The sequence below is a fragment of the Scheffersomyces spartinae genome (assembly GCF_019049425.1).
Source record: "Scheffersomyces spartinae strain ARV_011 chromosome Unknown scaffold_30, whole genome shotgun sequence".
Classification (NCBI taxonomy): Eukaryota; Fungi; Ascomycota; class Pichiomycetes; order Serinales; family Debaryomycetaceae; genus Lizanozyma; species Lizanozyma spartinae.
The window spans coordinates 58645-76669 of record NW_025065077.1 but is presented as its reverse complement, the minus strand read 5'-3'; the positions used below and the strand labels follow the sequence as shown (position 1 = coordinate 76669).

General features: G+C 38.2%; 8 protein-coding genes and 2 non-coding genes across 10 annotated transcripts; 4 read left to right on the top strand and 6 right to left on the bottom strand.

Annotated features, from left to right (window-relative positions):
* Positions 1-370: 370 nt before the first annotated feature.
* On the top strand, positions 371-1408 carry KQ657_003477 (uncharacterized protein; the record flags this gene model as incomplete). The annotated part of the gene is made up of 1 exon (XM_043194198.1): positions 371-1408. The coding sequence occupies one exon, from the start codon at positions 371-373 to the stop codon at positions 1406-1408; it is 1038 nt and encodes a 345-aa protein (XP_043046983.1).
* An 88-nt stretch (positions 1409-1496) lies between these two features.
* On the bottom strand, positions 1497-3095 carry SCW11 (putative glucan endo-1,3-beta-D-glucosidase; the record flags this gene model as incomplete). The annotated part of the gene is made up of 1 exon (XM_043194197.1): positions 1497-3095. One exon carries the CDS (start codon positions 3093-3095, stop codon positions 1497-1499), a length of 1599 nt encoding a protein of 532 aa, XP_043046982.1.
* Positions 3096-4333: 1238 nt separating this feature from the next.
* CDS1 (phosphatidate cytidylyltransferase) lies at positions 4334-5656 on the bottom strand (the record flags this gene model as incomplete). The annotated part of the gene is made up of 1 exon (XM_043194196.1): positions 4334-5656. One exon carries the CDS (start codon positions 5654-5656, stop codon positions 4334-4336), a length of 1323 nt encoding a protein of 440 aa, XP_043046981.1.
* Positions 5657-5730: 74 nt separating this feature from the next.
* Positions 5731-7267, top strand: SUI1 (translation initiation factor eIF1; the record flags this gene model as incomplete). The annotated part of the gene is made up of 2 exons (XM_043194195.1): positions 5731-5752; positions 6969-7267. The coding sequence occupies 2 exons, from the start codon at positions 5731-5733 to the stop codon at positions 7265-7267; spliced, it is 321 nt and encodes a 106-aa protein (XP_043046980.1).
* A 493-nt stretch (positions 7268-7760) lies between these two features.
* KQ657_003473 (tRNA-5-taurinomethyluridine 2-sulfurtransferase) lies at positions 7761-9053 on the top strand (the record flags this gene model as incomplete). The annotated part of the gene is made up of 1 exon (XM_043194194.1): positions 7761-9053. The coding sequence occupies one exon, from the start codon at positions 7761-7763 to the stop codon at positions 9051-9053; it is 1293 nt and encodes a 430-aa protein (XP_043046979.1).
* Positions 9054-9179: 126 nt separating this feature from the next.
* RIM101 (alkaline-responsive transcriptional regulator) lies at positions 9180-11231 on the bottom strand (the record flags this gene model as incomplete). The annotated part of the gene is made up of 1 exon (XM_043194193.1): positions 9180-11231. One exon carries the CDS (start codon positions 11229-11231, stop codon positions 9180-9182), a length of 2052 nt encoding a protein of 683 aa, XP_043046978.1.
* An 838-nt stretch (positions 11232-12069) lies between these two features.
* Positions 12070-12142, bottom strand: KQ657_003471. Its single transcript has one exon. It is a non-coding gene; the product is annotated as a tRNA-Thr (tRNA).
* A 10-nt stretch (positions 12143-12152) lies between these two features.
* KQ657_003470 lies at positions 12153-12243 on the bottom strand. Its single transcript has one exon. It is a non-coding gene; the product is annotated as a tRNA-Tyr (tRNA).
* A 526-nt stretch (positions 12244-12769) lies between these two features.
* Positions 12770-14478, top strand: YPI1 (type 1 protein phosphatase-activating protein YPI1; the record flags this gene model as incomplete). Its single annotated transcript, XM_043194192.1, has 3 exons — positions 12770-13115; positions 13721-13756; positions 14096-14478. 3 exons carry the CDS (start codon positions 12770-12772, stop codon positions 14476-14478), a joined length of 765 nt encoding a protein of 254 aa, XP_043046977.1.
* A 1296-nt stretch (positions 14479-15774) lies between these two features.
* On the bottom strand, positions 15775-17649 carry AEP3 (uncharacterized protein; the record flags this gene model as incomplete). The annotated part of the gene is made up of 1 exon (XM_043194191.1): positions 15775-17649. One exon carries the CDS (start codon positions 17647-17649, stop codon positions 15775-15777), a length of 1875 nt encoding a protein of 624 aa, XP_043046976.1.
* Positions 17650-18025: the final 376 nt, after the last annotated feature.

Below are 18025 nucleotides of genomic sequence, written 5' to 3'. Positions count from 1 at the left end.
TAGTAGATACAAGATATTATAGGAAAAGTTATGACGTATACCAAATATACAATGAAGTAGAAGGTAAAGGATACTGCTTGACTCTTTCATTCAGTTTTGTTTTAATAGAAGCAGTGAGGGTTATCACACGCGTTAGAAGAGATCCGGATGATGAAATAACAAAATACATTACTGCCAACTAATAGTATGAATACAGTCTTCATCTTTGGCTTATGTAAAGAAAGAGGTGTGTTGATATTCAATTAGACCCATTATTATGCTAAGATCCACAAAGTCGTGCACGAACACAATTCATTTCCTACTACAAACAAAGAAGTATTAATACAAAATGATACATGATATCATCACCTAACTGAACAATTATAGAACAATGGTTGGAACAAGCAACAAGGTACTGAAGCCGACACGACAAGAGGATGATAAATTCGCAAAGAAATCTGGGGTATTGCTAGAAAAACTAGACAATAAAATTTTAGAGATTAATCAGTTGAAAGCAGCAGCCACCAAAGAAACACCGGAACCGGAATCAACCACCAAAGACGAGTTTAATTCTGATGGGGAAGAAATGGAACCCTCAGAGGCTATTGACTGGGATGATAAAATTTCTGTGCTTCAAAACGTTGATCCAAATGCTTTCCGTCAATACGAATTAGCTTGTGATAGAGTCAAACTGTTCTATATTGAACAACACGAGAAGCAAACAGTGGCATACAACATTCAAGCTCGTATAAACTTCAAGACTAAAACAAGAGCTAAGATGTCGGTTTGGGAAGGATTAGAAAAGTTGAATAAGCTTCTAGACGATTCAGATCCTGATACCGAGTTGTCCCAAATAGATCATGCATTACAAACAGCTGAAGCCATAAGACGAGATAAAAAACCAAGATGGTTCCAGTTGGTGGGGTTGATCCACGATCTAGGGAAGCTTTTATATTTCTTTGACTCCCAAGGTCAATGGGATGTTGTTGGTGATACTTTCCCTGTGGGGTGTAAGTTTCTGAAGAAGATTATTTTCGCTGAAACATTCAAGAAGAACTCTGATTTCTTTAACCCCTTGTATAACACAAAGTACGGCATCTACTACAAGAATTGTGGGCTAGACAAAGTGATGTTATCATGGGGTCATGATGAGTACATGTACCATGTAGCGAAGAGGAATTCTAAATTACCTCCTGAGGCATTGGCTATGATTCGATACCATTCATTTTATCCATGGCATAAAGAGAATGCTTACCAATATTTGATGAATGAAGATGATAAGAAAATGTTGAGTGCGGTAAGAGCTTTCAACAAGTACGATTTATATTCAAAGAGCGATGATCAACCATTGCTTGATGTGAAAGAATTAAAGGGTTATTATTTGGATCTCATTGATGAATATTTCCCTACAAAGATCATTGAATTTTAGTCAAACAGGAAGGCAAATCTATTAAACGAGAGAAAGTCAAAACTATGCTACTAATGTACAAAAGAATGGTTGTGAAAACTCTGAGAGCTCATTGGAATAAAGTGATAGCACCAAAGTATTGCTCAATACCGTAACTACCTGGATTTTTCCAGAAATCATCGTAGGTGGTCAAAATTGTACAATCGCCTTTTGTTGCTTCAATTATAGCACTAATAGCAATTCTTTGGTTTTCTTTAGATGGTACTTGCAAACCATTAGCATCACCTTTATGGGGATATCCAGTTTCGGTAATAACAACGGGTTTGGACCCACATACGTCTTCCACAAGAGCCTTTTCAGTCATTACAAATGACCCAGCTTGAGGAGGCGTACTGGCACCATCGAAATATGGATGAGCATTGATAGAAACAAAGTCAATTTTTGACTCAGTACACAAGCTTGGATACTTTTGAAAAGACACAGGTGGTTCAGCAGTTGTCACAGGACCATTATAACCAGCAGCTCTCAATTGAGCCTTGACGGAAGCAATTTTGGCAATTAATTGTGGAACAGTTGCATATCCAGAGTTGATAACTTCATTACCAACAGTAATGGAATTGAATACACTCCAACCGTTCTCCAGTCCCCAGCTAACCAATGCATTGACTGAAGAATCTCCACTATCGATACCTTGATCGATCCAGATACCTTGATCCACAGTAATACCCAATTTGGCAGCAGCAGGGAGAACTCCAGTAAGACTAAGACAATCGGTACCATAAGTTCTGATTTTGTGGATTCCAAACGAGTAGATGTATTGTATATCAGAGCTAATAGTATCGGCATCCTTACAATCACCGGAGTTTGTGTAAGGTGAATAGACAATGACGTTTGGAGGTGGAATAGATCCCTTAGTGGTCGAAGAAGTAAAAGTAGAGGTGGAAAAAGAAGTCGAAGAAGTAGACGAATAGGAAGTCGAAGAACTAGATGAAGTGGAAGTAGTGCCAGGATCATTTGCATTGGCGTTGTTTGGAGCACCAGTAGTATCTGGAACTTGAATAGCAGAAGTACTTGTGATGGTGGTTCCGTTTTCTACTATGACAATGACCGCAGATTTCTGAACATTTGTGATTGTGGTTGTATTTTCATCACCTTCACCAGCGGAAGTAGTAGCAGGAGAAGCAGGAGCAGCTTGGCCTTGTGTAGTTGGAGAGGAGGCTACCACTGAAGCAGAGGAAGAAGAAGAAGAAGAAGATGATGATGAAGGAGCAGCTGCAGCAACAGAGGTGGTAGGAGAGGTTTCAACGGAAGCAGAAGTAACAGGAGTTCCTGCAACGGGAGCAGCAGAGGTGGAAGTAGGATTTTCTGCAGCGGGAGTAGGAGCAGTGGAAGCAGTTGTGGTAGGAACAGATGGAGTATCTGGTGAGGGAGTATCAGCCACATTTTGAGTGGGAGCCGCAGCCTTAGCAACAATCAGAGTCAATGTTGTAGGAGAACCAGCCGGACTTTCACTCATGGTGGATGTATAAGTGACACCATCAGAAATTAAAATCATCACTGGAGGCAATTCGATGGTAGTGGTGCCAGTAGTGTAAATTTCAGTTGTTGTAACTGGAGCAGCAGTATGCATTCGAGTTATAACTAAAGGAAGGGGAGCGGCCATGGCCATTGAAAGCAAAGTTGCAAAGGAAAGGATGGAAGTTCTCATGGTAAACTAGTTAATTATATTGAAAGGAAAGTAATAGGGTTGGATTATATTTTTTAAAGAAAGTATTAAGTTGGAGTTATTATAGCTAATAGCTTGAAAGGAGAGTAAAGAATGAAAGAATGGCAGTTAGTTTGTTGGTCCACTTTTAATATAACGAATGTAGTAATGAAAATTGAAATTAGAGAAGAAAAAATACGTCAAAGAAAAGAATGCACAGATTATATATATATATATATATACATATTATGGGTGCGCTATGAGCTGCGGATTATAATTAGTGATCAATCATAATCAGCACGTAATTCCCAATACTTGTTGCCGCCAGCAATCGCCAGATGACCTCATTGACAACATTGTTATTTAGTGAATTTAAATGTGACCTGTTTCAAATTGGGGCATTGTCAAGATCTGGAACCCATCGCAACCATCTGCCTTGCATGTTAAGATCTGCTTATATTAAGCTTCAAATCTTTCGCAACCATTGAATGCGGGACACATGCAGGAACCAACCAGCCATCGGAGGCTGGATAAACTACGCGGACGCAAGGTACGCTAACCTATATACAGGTTCTCAGACTTAAATTAGGATAGTAGTTCAGCACTCTCTACATTGAGGATGTTGCTGGAAGTTAATCAAAGATATGATTGGAGACGGAGAGCTCCCATAGAGCAAAAAATACTTAGACGGAGTTGCACGAGAATGCCAATAAAGTTGATCAAAGGATCAACTTAATATTGCAGAATAGTAAAAATGGGTAAAAGTACCGTAATTTCAATCATATTGGAGTAAGCCTATAAGGCTAACACCCTTCTCTGATCACATTAACAGGAAAATTGACATGAATACGCTTGTTAGGCAAGTGCTGCCCATAGAATCCATATTTTTAAAATCTAATTCTGTATACTTTTGTAGGTACCGGAAAGTTTGGAAGTTGTAGCCTAGACGGACCGTGAAATTTTGTTGACCTACGCACGCAGGGCGGAATAATATTTCATTCCACAGGTTGATGGTCTTAGATTTAATTACAAATCAGGAATATAATTCAGGATCTGGAATGTAGACGATAAAAGTATGTCAAACAAACGTAAAATTAGAAAAGAGTTATACCATTACAATAGAATACAAAAAATGACTATACAAAAATGAACAGTACTAGCAGCAGCAGACGCAAACGAAGTAAGAGATGCAGCTGCAGATAGAAAGCTGTTATTCCAGTTAGCAATATGTAACAATACTTTTAAGCATCTAAGATTTGCAAGACAGTTTCTAATTTCCCATCACTGAGCCAAGAAACACCATTCAAATACCGTAACAAGCTTTTGATTAATTGTAAGATTTGAGGTTCGGATAAATTCATCACTGCAATCTGTAGAACGTTAGCAATGTTCATATTTGAGGTTGATACAAAAGTTTGATAGTACAAGTAGGAAAATGAACCCATAAGGAATTGACAATCAATACGATCAGTTACACCACCATGACCTGGAATAGTATCACCGAAGTCTTTGATACCAAAAGCTCTTTTAAGTCCACTTGCAAAGAACCCACCGAAAGGAGCAATTAAAGAAGCAAAAGTTGCGTATGCCAAAGAATGCAAATAAATTGGTTTCATAGTAATAATATCCACTTCATAATATCTGGAAATAAAGTTCTGAGGGACAGTGTATAATTGGCTAACAAAGACTGGGTTTGGGTCACAAGTTGGGAAATTATAGACATTTGTAGATAAATTGACTGCAGGACAAATGAAGAAATCAGACATTGAAAGCACATAAGTAAAAAATACGGCAAACAACATTGTAAAGATCCAAGCACCAAGAAATCCCTCCACAGTTTTCTTTGGAGAAATTTCAATCAATTGAGTTCTACCAAATGTTATACCACATAAATAAGCAAAGATATCGTTAACAATGACCAATGCCACAGGTAAAAAGAACCAAAATACACCAGTAAGAATATTTTCCATTACAAGATGGCCCTGGAACACCACAATCAATAAAGTCATGTGAGTAATACACAATTGAGCAAATTGGAACTTGTAGAACCCCTTTTTCAAAGTCAAAATAAAGAAAATAAAACCCAATACATACAAAAAGTAACTGATAAATGTATGGTGAGTTACCAATACAGTTAAAAATTTATTTGAATAAATGTAATCTTGAAAGAAGCCTACCAACACATCACTTTCAAGGTAATAGATTGTGGTTATAAGGAAATACCAATTTAATGATTTATTCCAAGGGATATTCTTATCTCTAGCTGGTTCAGCAGTAAGAGCAATCACCTCTTTAAACGTTAACAACTGAGCAACAACAACCAATGATACAATTGTTGAATGCCCACCAGCAATAACAACGAGGAAGAACACAATCATCACAAGAGTCCATACGGTTCTTGTAATGAATGTTTGCTTCTTCTTCTCTCGTTCGTTGGTGACAGTTGTGGTAGTATTCTTCTTGTCATCACTCTTACTCAAACTCTTAATTTTAACCTCACTTTTTGATGATGGCGAGCTTACGTCAGTGGCAGAGGCGGACTTAACGGATGTTTCTCCTGTCATAATGATTAATGTAGTAATATGATGGCTCTATCAGTATCCAGAACAGTACCTTTAAACAGGATAGAAAATTAACAATGTCTATGAATCAACAAAATGGTATAGTACTTTATTAACAGTAGTAGTAATTCACCTAACTTACTTGCCTACTGAATCCAACTAACAGCAACACTGACAACACACAAGCACTCCCAACCGAAAGTTAACGACTTAATGAATCACAGCAAAAGGTCAAGAGAAAAAAAAACCTACAGTCAAAGTTTCTACATATTATTGTCTATAGATCCACTGCTATTTGCAGAGAGGATCATTGAGGGAACACTCATCAAATAAAACCACGGTAGAGACACGATGTATGTTAATGGTAGCGCGGTCTGCTAAGGTGTTGAAAAAAGTTAAACTCACCCATGGATATGGTGTTTAACGAACTATCAGATAAAGATTTTATTATCATTTAGACGATTGTCTTACTGGTAAGAGTATAGGTGCATTACTGTAACTTTTGTTCGCTTGCTATTTTTTGATGATCCCCTCATTTTATCGCATTAGACTACATAATACTCTTTTTGGTTATAGTGTACAGTTGTTGGGACATAGATTGTAAATTGCACATGCATTATACGTAGTGCAATTACCATGTCCAGAAAATTTGAACGTTTTGGGTAACTATAACTGTATAGAGGTTGAAAATTTTGATTCTAGGTGGGAGAGAGAGTTGTAATGCCAAACAAGAAGATTAGGATACTATTCCGACTACTTTAAGTCAAAGGGTGATATGAAGTAGTAAAAATGTTCCCTTAATAGCATGAAATTTGATCTATTGTGTTATCTTGTCACGTGATTAAAATATATCACGTGATCTTGGACTTGATTTTTATGCTTAGTTCCCATCTCCTTCATTACCAAAAACATTATAATATTCAATACTGACGGTAATATGATTCATCCCTTCATTCTATCCGGTTCGTAAGTTGATCCAACCGTATTTCAAACTCTATGTACTGCAATCATTAGGTCATTGATTGGCTGTTTTTAGCACACTTACACGACCGGTCTTCCATTTTTTTCTTTTCGGTTTGATCCCCTAAATGAAACTCACACCGTCTTCTTCTTCTTCCTTATTGACTCAATAAAACAAGCTACCATAACACACGGAAACCTTTATATGTCTACTATCCAAAATTTAAACGCTTTTGGTATGTGAAGTTGCCCTTTTAGTTTGATACGCGTGATGATTATGCCATGATTATGCCATGTATAAATCAAGTAATGTTACGCCATCACTTTCAGATTAATTACTAACACTTTTTTATAGACCCTTTTGCCGACACTGGGGATTCAGATTCGCAACCCACCAGTTACATCCATATTCGTATTCAACAACGTAACGGTAGAAAGACCTTGACTACCGTCCAAGGTGTCCCCCAAGAATATGACTTGAAGAAAATCTTGAAGGTTTTGAAAAAGGACTTTGCCTGTAACGGTAACATTGTTAAGGATGAAGAATTAGGTGAAGTTATTCAATTACAAGGTGACCAAAGAGTTAAGGTTTCTGAATTTTTAACTACTCAATTGGGTTTGTCCAAGAAGAATATCAAAATCCATGGTTTTTAAAACTACTATCTTGTTTGTTTTATTTTGTCAACTGCTGAAGTTGATTAGAGTGATAATATGATAATGATATTACCAATATTATTAAGCTTATTGGTGCTCTAGATAACCAAGTTTTTTTATATTTAGATGTCTGAGAACTCATGTAAGAGTTATCGATTCGCTTGACTAATTTCTAGCGTATCTGCAGCTTTATCTTCTGTTCCGAGACGGTGATTGTCTCAGGGTAGGAGAATGAGTAGAAGCATCTCTGTTTTGAATTAATATGTTAAAGAAATAAGTACTTTGTAGAAGTCTTTGTATTCTGTCTGATTATACCACCGTATCTGTGTACATTGACTGTGTCAGATTATATCAGTTTGATGATGTGCGTACATTACATAATGTTAACACCGCTTTCTGTGTACTGAGATCAATCTCATCACGACAAAATCTAACCCGAACCACATCTGCCAAAACAGACCACAACTGTATACCAGTGTCAACACATATACTCATGTTGTCTCGTATAGTGCCTTACATCCGATGGCACCGTCGGTGTCTAAGTTCCAAAGCTAGTACCCATCTCAATTCGGATCTAGCTAAGTCCGTCTTCTCTCAATTCATTACACCATCTTCCAACAAATACCAACAGCTACATCCCAAACCTGAAGATGAAATAGTCATCGCCATGAGTTCCGGCGTAGACTCATCTGTCTGCGCTGCACTTTATGCCTCTGTGTTCCCCAATGTCCGGGGAATCTACATGGCCAACTGGACCCAGACTTCGCGATGCATTGAAGCAGATTGGAAAGACGTCCAGACAGTGTGCAAACAGTTGGAAATCCCCGTGGAAAGAGTCAACTTCGAAAAGGAGTACTGGCATAAAGTGTTTGTGCCCATGTTGGACGAGTACCGGAAGGGATGGACTCCCAATCCCGATGTTGGCTGCAACCAACACGTAAAGTTTGGAGTTTTGTATGACCATGTAATGAACCAAGATCAATGTCAGCAAACCCGACGGTGGCTTGTCACGGGTCACTACTCCCGAGTCATGAAACACTTGGACAGCAATGAGTTCCATCTTCTTAGAGGTCTGTATTTGGCTAAAGACCAAGCCTATTACTTGGCTAAGATGCCTGTACAAGTCATGGATCATGTACTCATGCCTATGGGCCATTTGACCAAGCCCAAAGTCCGTGAGTTGGCCTCCAAGTTTGGACTTAGCACTGCTCTGAAACCTGATCTGGATGGACTCTGTTTTGTTCAGCAAGACACCAAGTTCCGGGACTTTTTGGCCGAATACCTTGAACCGAACCCAGGGAACATCGTTACCGAAGACGGGAAGATCTGGGGACAACACGAAGGTCTTTGGCACGCGACCATTGGCCAGAAAAGCGGGATCCTGATGCCACAGGGCGATGACAAATACAAGGGAACTTGGTTTGTCAGTGAAAAGAACTTGGCCGACAATCTGTTGGTGATAGTCCGGGGGAACAAGAATGACAAGTTGTACAAGAACCAATTGGTGGTGGAAAATTGGCAATGGTTTGGGTCACTGTCACCACTAGAATTACAACTTAATGGTGACCAATGGACTCAGGTAAAAGACTTGAATGTCCAGTTCAGATCCCTCCAGCACAAGTCTTATGTCGACTGCTTGAAGCTACAACGTGGTGATGATGATAGTGTTCTTTCCATCAAATTGATGGAAAAGGAAAGAGCAATGGCTCCTGGTCAAACCCTTGTGCTTTATCTTAATGATAGGATCATCGGGTCAGGTATTATTAGAGAAACTCAGTCAAACTAATCATGATAGTAGTAGTTAATTAATGTACATAGCATAATACCCATATATAACAAAGAAAAATAATAACAAATAAAGTAATAATATAGAAATAAAAGTCAAACCAAACAAACACACGATAAACCCAATTTAAAATGCAGCAATCTCAGGATACAACTTGCTAGATGATAAAGTAGTTTCCTCTTCCTCTGCAAGCATCTTCTGCTTTATATTACTGAGGTATTGTAATACAGCATCAACCATTTGCTTGTGCTTCAAAACATCATTAACATCGTACGATTGCTCGAGTGACAAACCTCCAAGCAAGCCAGCCAATTGATCATCATCAACTTCTTCATCATCTTCAGAGGAGAAGTCTTCAGTAGAAGCCTCAGAGTAAGACTCTTCTCCTTCGTCTTCTTCTTCATATTCTTCGTCTCGTTTATCAGCAGACTTTTGGTAGTTGGAAACACGATTGAATGATTGTGCATAGTTGTTGGCTCTGTTAATTTGAGGTGGGTAGTAAATACCTGATGAACCACTGGAAAGACCAGCAACTGGAGCAGCAAACCCATTCAATGGATGCGAGCCATAAGTTTGTGAAGTGGTTGGGTATAATTGTGCTGACTGACCAGAACCATCAAGTAATTGTTGGTATTGATTGTCAATGGAATTTGACAAATTGTAAAAGTATCTTTCTGTTTCATTAATTTGTGGCACGTTGTTGAACATATTATGAAGAGCAGCTTGTTGCTGTTGTTGTTGTGGAGGTTGTTGTTGGTGACAAGTTTGATCATATGTTGAGTTCAACTTGTTAAACATATCAATGTTGTAGCTACCACCATCAAATCTAGCTCTCTTATTGGTATCTTGATGCATTTCACCAAAGTTGAAGTCCGTCAAAATCGATGAGATCATACTCATGTTACCATCCAACTTCCTCTTTCCAGGAGCTGCCATACTGTTTCCAATTATAGGTTGAGTATAAAGAGGGGTTTGCTGATGTCTTGACATCTTCTGTTGTTCCAACTTGGCCAACTTCTTTTGATTCTTCTTCAAGTTTCTCAAATGATCTTCATTGTGGATCTTCATGTGCTTCTTCAAATCTTGAGGTCTCTTGAACAGCTTAGGACACAATTCACAATGGAAAGGCTTCAATGGAATGTGCACTCTTAAGTGAGAAGTTATGTGGTCTCTCTTGACAGTAGAAGTCAAGCAATTATCCCAGTAACAAGTCAATTGTAAGTTGTTAGAAGACTTACGACCAACGTGATCATTACACAAATGATCGTACAAATCTTCAGGTACATCAAAAATAGCAGTACAAGACTTCCATCTACAATTGAATGGACCCTTCATGTCTTCATCCTTGACCTTTCTGTAGATCTTTTTCTTCTTTGGTGGTGAAGTTCCAAGATTCTCGCCGGCACTTTCGGGTATATTGTTAATATTGTTGTTGTTGTTGCTGGTTGGAATAGGAATTTCACTGCTAAGATCAACTTGCTTTGAAACATGATTGTGAAGGTTTACTTGACCTTGTGGAGCTGGCTTGTTGTAGTTGTTGTACAACAATTCGTCAAAATGGTTACCTGAAAACAAGTTGTGACTTTGTGAGGCCGCAATAGGGTTGAACAAAGGAACACTGAAAGGGTTAGCAGCTGCAGAATTACTGCTCTTGTTATTGCCGTGGGGAAAGGAATATTGTACGTTCTGGACACCTTGTTGGTGTTCTTGTTGTTGCCGTTGAAACCCTTGAGAAGCAGTTATTGGGTTCAAAATTGGTGAAACGCCCAGCTGCGTTTGCAGGTGGTGGTGGTGGTGGTGGTGGTGATGATCGCCGTTATTGTGGAGATTTGCTTGACCATTCTCATAATCCTTGTCCATAAGCAAAGGAGAGTTCCCAGAAGATTGCGAAGTAAACGAGGATTGAGGGGAGTTGGTGTTGAGGTTGCTCAGTGAGTTGGTAGGACTGTGAGTGTCTTCAAACTCATACGACGATGAAGTTGTAGAAGAAGTGGAGATACTTGTAATGTGAGCATTATTAGCATTATTATTGTTGTTATTACCCTTAGGGCTACCGGACTTGGAATCCTCACTGACAGAAGCTGCAACGGAGTCTACATGAGGTTCGGAACCTGATTGGGCCGTGGAGTTATAACTGTCGGCGTTCAAATATGATATAGGATGGATATTATAATTCATGGTGACGACTTTTATTGGTCACGTTACTGTGAAGAAAACTAATGTCAACGACAAATTTTTTTAGGGGGCATGGCCAGGGCCTCACTTTTATAAATTGGAATTGCCAAGAATAACGGTTCGCAAAAAGATCATGTTTCTTTTTTCTTGATGTTGCAGTCCAGAAGTTACCCCGTCCAGTCTGGGAATTACTTCCGCTCTACAGACAAAATGAATGTTTATCGGTACCCAGACATTTTTACGGCATGCAATGGTAGTTGTCGTACACTGTGCTACATATGAGGTTTGAATAATAAGAATATTACAGGCCGACGTAAGTTAACATACGTATGAGTATACTGATAATCATAAACTACGCAACAGTTCGAGCGTTTCAGTTTGTTACGTCCGTCTAAATTACGTCTTGTCTTGTCCTTTCTTGCCCTGATTTGTCTTGTCTTGTTGGTGTACTTTTATTATCCGATTGTGGAGTCATTATTATTCTTATTGGTGTCTGCACACAAGAACACCTATAATGTCATAAACTATTATGACTGTACTTTACTCATATACTATGATGGAATGATTACAACACCCTTGTCTGTTCTGACAATAAACCATATTAAGTAGAATCTAACTTTTTTATTAGATAGCCGTCTTAGGTCATTTCTTAGTGTGAATATGTATAGTAGTTATCATTTTTGTCTGGGTCAACTGTCCTTCTTGACGAACACCCAAAACGTTTCTCACTTTTCTTGATACCTGATGACGGACAGTACACGACCCAATTACTGTACAATATCAACACAGCCTCCAAAACACGACTTCTTGGCTAGTTTCAAGTAACAAATGCAAAAATAATTGCCTTCACTCAGATTCGAACTGAAGATCTCCTCATTACTAGTGAGGTGCCTTACCAACTTGGCCATAAAGGCAAGAGGAAATTCTCCCGGGGGCGAGTCGAACGCCCGATCTCAAGATTACTTTGAGGATACTCATTACAGTCTCGCGCCTTAACCAGCTTGGCCACCGGGAGATTTTGTGATTGTTTTTTTCACAAAATATTTATAAAATCAGAGGGAAAAGCATATAAAAAGTTGCTAAAAAGCTGTTAAAACCCCTTGTAACACGATATAAACACTATTAAACACAATAGTTGTAAGCTTATATTATCCTTATTAAGGAAAAGAAATAATATAGACAAATATTTCGAGTCAACTAGATATTAGACATTTTTCCATTAATTCCATCATTCTTGTAAAGAAGTGTGCGTTAATCCGACATCAAAAAAGAAGCCTACGACGGTCTACTGAGATAACATATATTAATACTTCTATACTACACTATGCCACACTAACTTACACGTATACCATACTGACTTCAATATCGTCTACCTTTACCGTACTACACTATTCTCCACCTTCTAGTCCCCATACATATACACATTTCGCAGCCAAAGGTAGTGCACCAACCAACACAAAATATATCATCCTTAAAAGCACAAGAATATACAACTTAATAAGCACACCACTTGTTAAACTGAACTCTTTCACCAACAAAACATGACAGAGGGAAGTAATAATAATATGATGGACCAGCAACAAACAAACACGTCCTTAGATCCCGGCGATCGCTCCCTACAAACTCGTACGGGGTCTTCAACAGTGACTATCACCGAGCCACAAACCCCTGCACCAATACTTCGATTGAAGAATAAAAGGTCCAAAAAGACTAAACAGAAACCTCGTGTTCAATGGGAAGAAGATGTTGTTGATAATGAAAATATGAACAAGAAGAAACTGAAGATTTGTTGTATCTTCCACCCTCAAAGAGATTTTGGTGAGTTTAGTGATTCGCTGGATTCTTCAGATGATTCATCGTCTCTGAGTTCCGAAGACGAACGAGAGAGTAGAAACCATAAATGCAACCACGATCATGACCATGACCATGAACATAAAAGGAGTCCAAGTCCAAATGCTTATGAGAAACAACCATTATACACTAATCAATCTACTGTACCCAAAGAAGCTATTTAAAATGGATTAATATTATTAAGACAAAAACATTGTTAACATAAAAATGGCATAATATTAAGATAATCTCATTATAATATAGGGAGAAGTTAAATAACGATTAATGAAGAAAGAATAAAAATTACGTAAAAACCAACCAATAAATATCAAAAAAATATACTTAAGTTCAATTAATGACTTTAAGTTTCCGAGAATAATCAACATCATCACCAAATGATGTTTTTGAAGTATTGCTAACTTGCATTGCAAATAAAGACATTGGATCAAGTCTCGTGTCGTGCTCCAGAATGGGGAAGATGTTTTCAAGTACTTTATTACTGTCGTCTTCAAAGTCTTCTTTGAGCTTTCGTCTTGATAAGGATCGTCCAACTAATCCCGATCCACCTCCATCAGATCCACCTTTACCAGCACTATTATTATTATTATTATTATTGGCTGGCAAACTTGTCAATTTCGATAGTAAGACTTTCCCAGTACTAGATCGTTTCAAGGGAGTCACTGGGGCCCCTAGAGGTGGTGTTGGGGTATTAGAATGTGGCTTAATATAAGGTATCGGTTTAGAAAATGAAGTAACAGACTTTTCTTCGTCACTATATCCATCGCCATCATTGTCATCTCCGTGACGGCCCCCAGCAAAGCAACAACACCATATTATTCCCCCAATAAGGGCAACAATAACAACTCCAACGGCTGTAAAGGTACCAGCAACTTTACCTTTTGAGTCAAAGAAAGATTTGGACGTTGAAGTTGGAGTGGCTGTGGGCGTAGAAGTTGCTGTGGGGGTGGTGGAAGCATAAGTGGTTATGTATTGAGTAGTTAACAATTGGGACACAACACCATTGACTGTTTTAGTAGAGTATAACGTAGTGGCATACACCAGTGAGGAGGAGGAGGACTTTGAAGATGTTGACAAAGACGACGACGACGACGAAGAAGAAGAAGTTGACGAGAGTTCCAGTGATGAGGTGGCTGATGACGACGTTTCAGTCGATGATGTTTCTGGCTCTGTTGACGATGACGAAGTAGAGAAAGTCGTCGGGGAAGATGATGTAGATGTTGAGGATGACATTGAGGATGAGGTTGGAGATGTCAGGGAAGTGGATGGAGGCGTAGTGGAACTTTTCAATGAAGTTGAAGTTGAAGAAGTTGTTGAAGAACTTGACGTTGCCGTTGACAAAGTTTTGGATGAAGTTGATGATGATTCCAAAGTCAGAGGATTACCAGATACCACCAAATAACCGAAGTAACCCGTACGAGGACAATTTTCATAAGGGAACCCTGGACAAGGAGCATTACAATTAGACGTCTCAGTCGTTGACGGAGGTAAATTATTTGAGCACCAACAATAAAATTCCTGGACGATAGCCACCAGATAACCCAAATCCCGACAATGGGTGATACATCCTCCATTAGACATATATTCCGATCTCAAGACATTTGATCCTATATTCTGAGTTGAGCATTGATTGAGGGATAACGAGTGAGCCAAGGGAAGACTCCAAGATAGTAGTAGAAGCCATATTGATGGTGATGCAGATTGAATCATGTCAATTAAGGAACGATAAGGGCATGAACGGGTGTTAGAAGGAAAGCATGCGAGGTGAAACAAAAAACAGTAAAAGTTCTATTGGCTATTACTAAACGGTACTGACTATAACTAACAGCAATGGGAGTTGATTCAGTGTTGTATACTTTGATTAGTGAATTACTGTTAGTACTGCAGTATCAACAAAGCACAGCTAACTGATAAAAAGTAAGGATGAAATATGGCGATGAAACATTTATGTTAAATTTCAACATTCGAGGTCATTGGATGTGGCCCCTTAGAAGCAGGTATGATCTAATTATACACACAATGGCAGCAATATGTTGTTTCCGTTTTCGGTAGTGGCCGTACAGGTTGTTCGCTTGCATTTGGGAAACAAAGACGGGTATGGGCGTACGAGGGTTCGCGGACCATGTCAAGGGTGCAGGACCGAAGGGAACTTGAGGACAGGGAATTTGAATGTTCGTATACGGATAACGGACAATAAATGTGTGAAGTGTATATATAAGTGCGCATCGTAGAAGTGTCTATTTATAAGTGTACACCGTCGAAGTGTATGATTATATTTATAATTGGATCAGCGTGGATGTGGATACCTATGTCACGTGTTTACATTAAGTGTATGTGTGTGTGCATACACGTACGCGAAATATGTATGTATGTAGGTATGTTGATTGATAATATTATTTATAATTTTGCACTTGGTTGCTACGTGCCATGCACTATGAAGTATTACGACCTTTATTTTTCTAAGTATCTGTAGTCGCATTATTATGTATTTCCCACATATTACATCTGCTTTAAACGGAAAATGTGTCAAAGCAAAGCATCGAGTTCCTAATCCCATGTCATAAAAAATAAAAAAGAACTTTACTAACCTCAGTTTACAAATTTACTACTTTGCTATAATACTTTTACTTGGCTCTATTGTTGTATAGTGAACAAAATTATGTGTCCTATTATCCTTTATACAATCTATTATACATATTTACAAGTCTATACCTGCCAGAACTAATTCTTCCTCTTCTTCGTTTGCATCTCGCAACATCAATAATTGATCTCTAACTCTATTCAGTTGAATTTTATTCCATTGCTCAACTTCGTACCGGGCAATATATTTCTCCAGTACTATGCCTTCTCTCTTAGGAGCCACCACCAAACCCTTATCATCAATGTGGTCGTCAATAATAACCTTATCAGTAAAAAAAAGTTTCCAATTCCGTTGCTCTGCTTCACTTAGCAAACGACAAAGTACATTAACTCCATAATAGTACCGTGAACAGGCTTCTAATCGGGTTATAGACCCAGGGTCTCCCTTATAATTCCGTCCCACAACCCTTTTAAACATCTTATAGTATTCGTAGCTGTTATAACCCGATGGAACATGAACCTTGACCTCCAATGGCATATCAACACTCTTAATCATTTCATGCATTATTCCTCGTACCAAAAATATTTTCTGCTTCTGAGTATATTTGCTGGATACCAAGGTTCTTTGCACCAAAAACTTGAATATAATAACCACCCTCAAATACTTGTCTGTATCAAGTGGAAGAGCTTGGTATATTTTCCATAATTGTAAATCATCACCCTTTCGGTTAACTACAGATTCCATCAAATATTTCACCGTATATCCATCGTAATTATGCATGACATCCTGTAGAACCACATCTAACGGCTCGTAATTCGCTCGATGCATAATCACTTGATTATAGATTTGAGAATCCTCTTTCCAATTAAGAATATTTAAGTCGTTCTCAATAAACGTGATTAATTCCGATGTCACCTTAGTAGTCTTAGCAAAGTCTTGAACTATTCGTATGATCAAGCCTCTCGGAATAGGAACCCCCATGCCGGTCAACCGATTAAGATATAGTTCCTTTAAATAAATACTTGAAACGGAATCATAAATCCGATACAAACTAGTCAAATCTAAACCAAGGCCAAGCTTCTTAGCCAAGATTAGGTTCTGCGATATGTTATCATAGGTATTGGAAAGCTGTCGAATGTGCAGATGAGTAGTGCAAATCTTTAACAATTGGTTGATGGTATCCAAATTGATTCGATGGCCATCTTTATTCATAACTAGTATTAATTCTCTGGCAAACGAGTTTTGATTCTTATCGTATCCAAACCACTTGATAAGATAATTGTAGGTATCTACTGACCGGAACCTCTTATATTGGGCATTGTTCAAATCATGCGTCTGCAATAGAATATCTGCGATTTTTCCATTGCATAAACTTGACAGATTCTGATAGTAATATTTAACATGCGTCAATTGGTATATCCATTTACGAAAAGACTCCGGCGTAAGCGGTGAAGGCATACTGGGTATTGGATTAAAACTAGTTGATGGGCCAATATCATCAAATGATTTTTGGTGACGTTCAAATTGATCAACTTGGAGAATTCTCTTGATGTATTCTGGTGACTTGTTATTAACAGTAAGCTCTTCGGGTAACAAGTCTCGGATCAAATTAACCATCCTAGAAAACGAATCTCGATTATAAAGGAATCCACTCAAATTATCTTTATTAATTAACCAATTGTTTCTAGCTTTCTCATTATCATATCGGACGTCAGGGAGGTGTTCTTCAAGAGTCTTTAAATTTGGTATTTCCAATGGTCTTAAAAAGGCTTTAAATCTTTCATTAGCGTCATTTCTAACTAATGACGAATATCTACTAACGTTAGGAATGTTTCTATCAGGCCGTCGTATTTCTATTGTTGTATATGGCTTAACTAATGAATGTTTCTTCTTTGGTGCTTTATACGATTGAATGGGCTTTGATCCTATGCCGTTTTCAAGCTGTCGAACCACACGACTCAACCTTATTAGCGCATCTTTAATGGAATTCATTTCTTCATGGTTCAAGTGTTCTTTGGGAGAAGTAAAGTAGTAATGGCTGTGATCTGAAAATTTTCAGCGACACCTAAAAGGGAAATGTGGGTGAGAATATTATGTAATAGAATATGCGTTGACAAGTACTGACATACCTACATACATACCTAGATAGATAGATAGATACATACGTACGTAAATACGCACATACGTACATACATATATGCATACATACATTCATTTTTACAAACTCACATTTAATAGAGTTTATAATTATAGATTTACACACATACATATAGCCATATATTAACAAGCAATAATATAGACAAAGTCTATATATCCTGCATGTGGTCAACAAAAATTAAAACTCTTCTACAATTAATCATCGCATTTA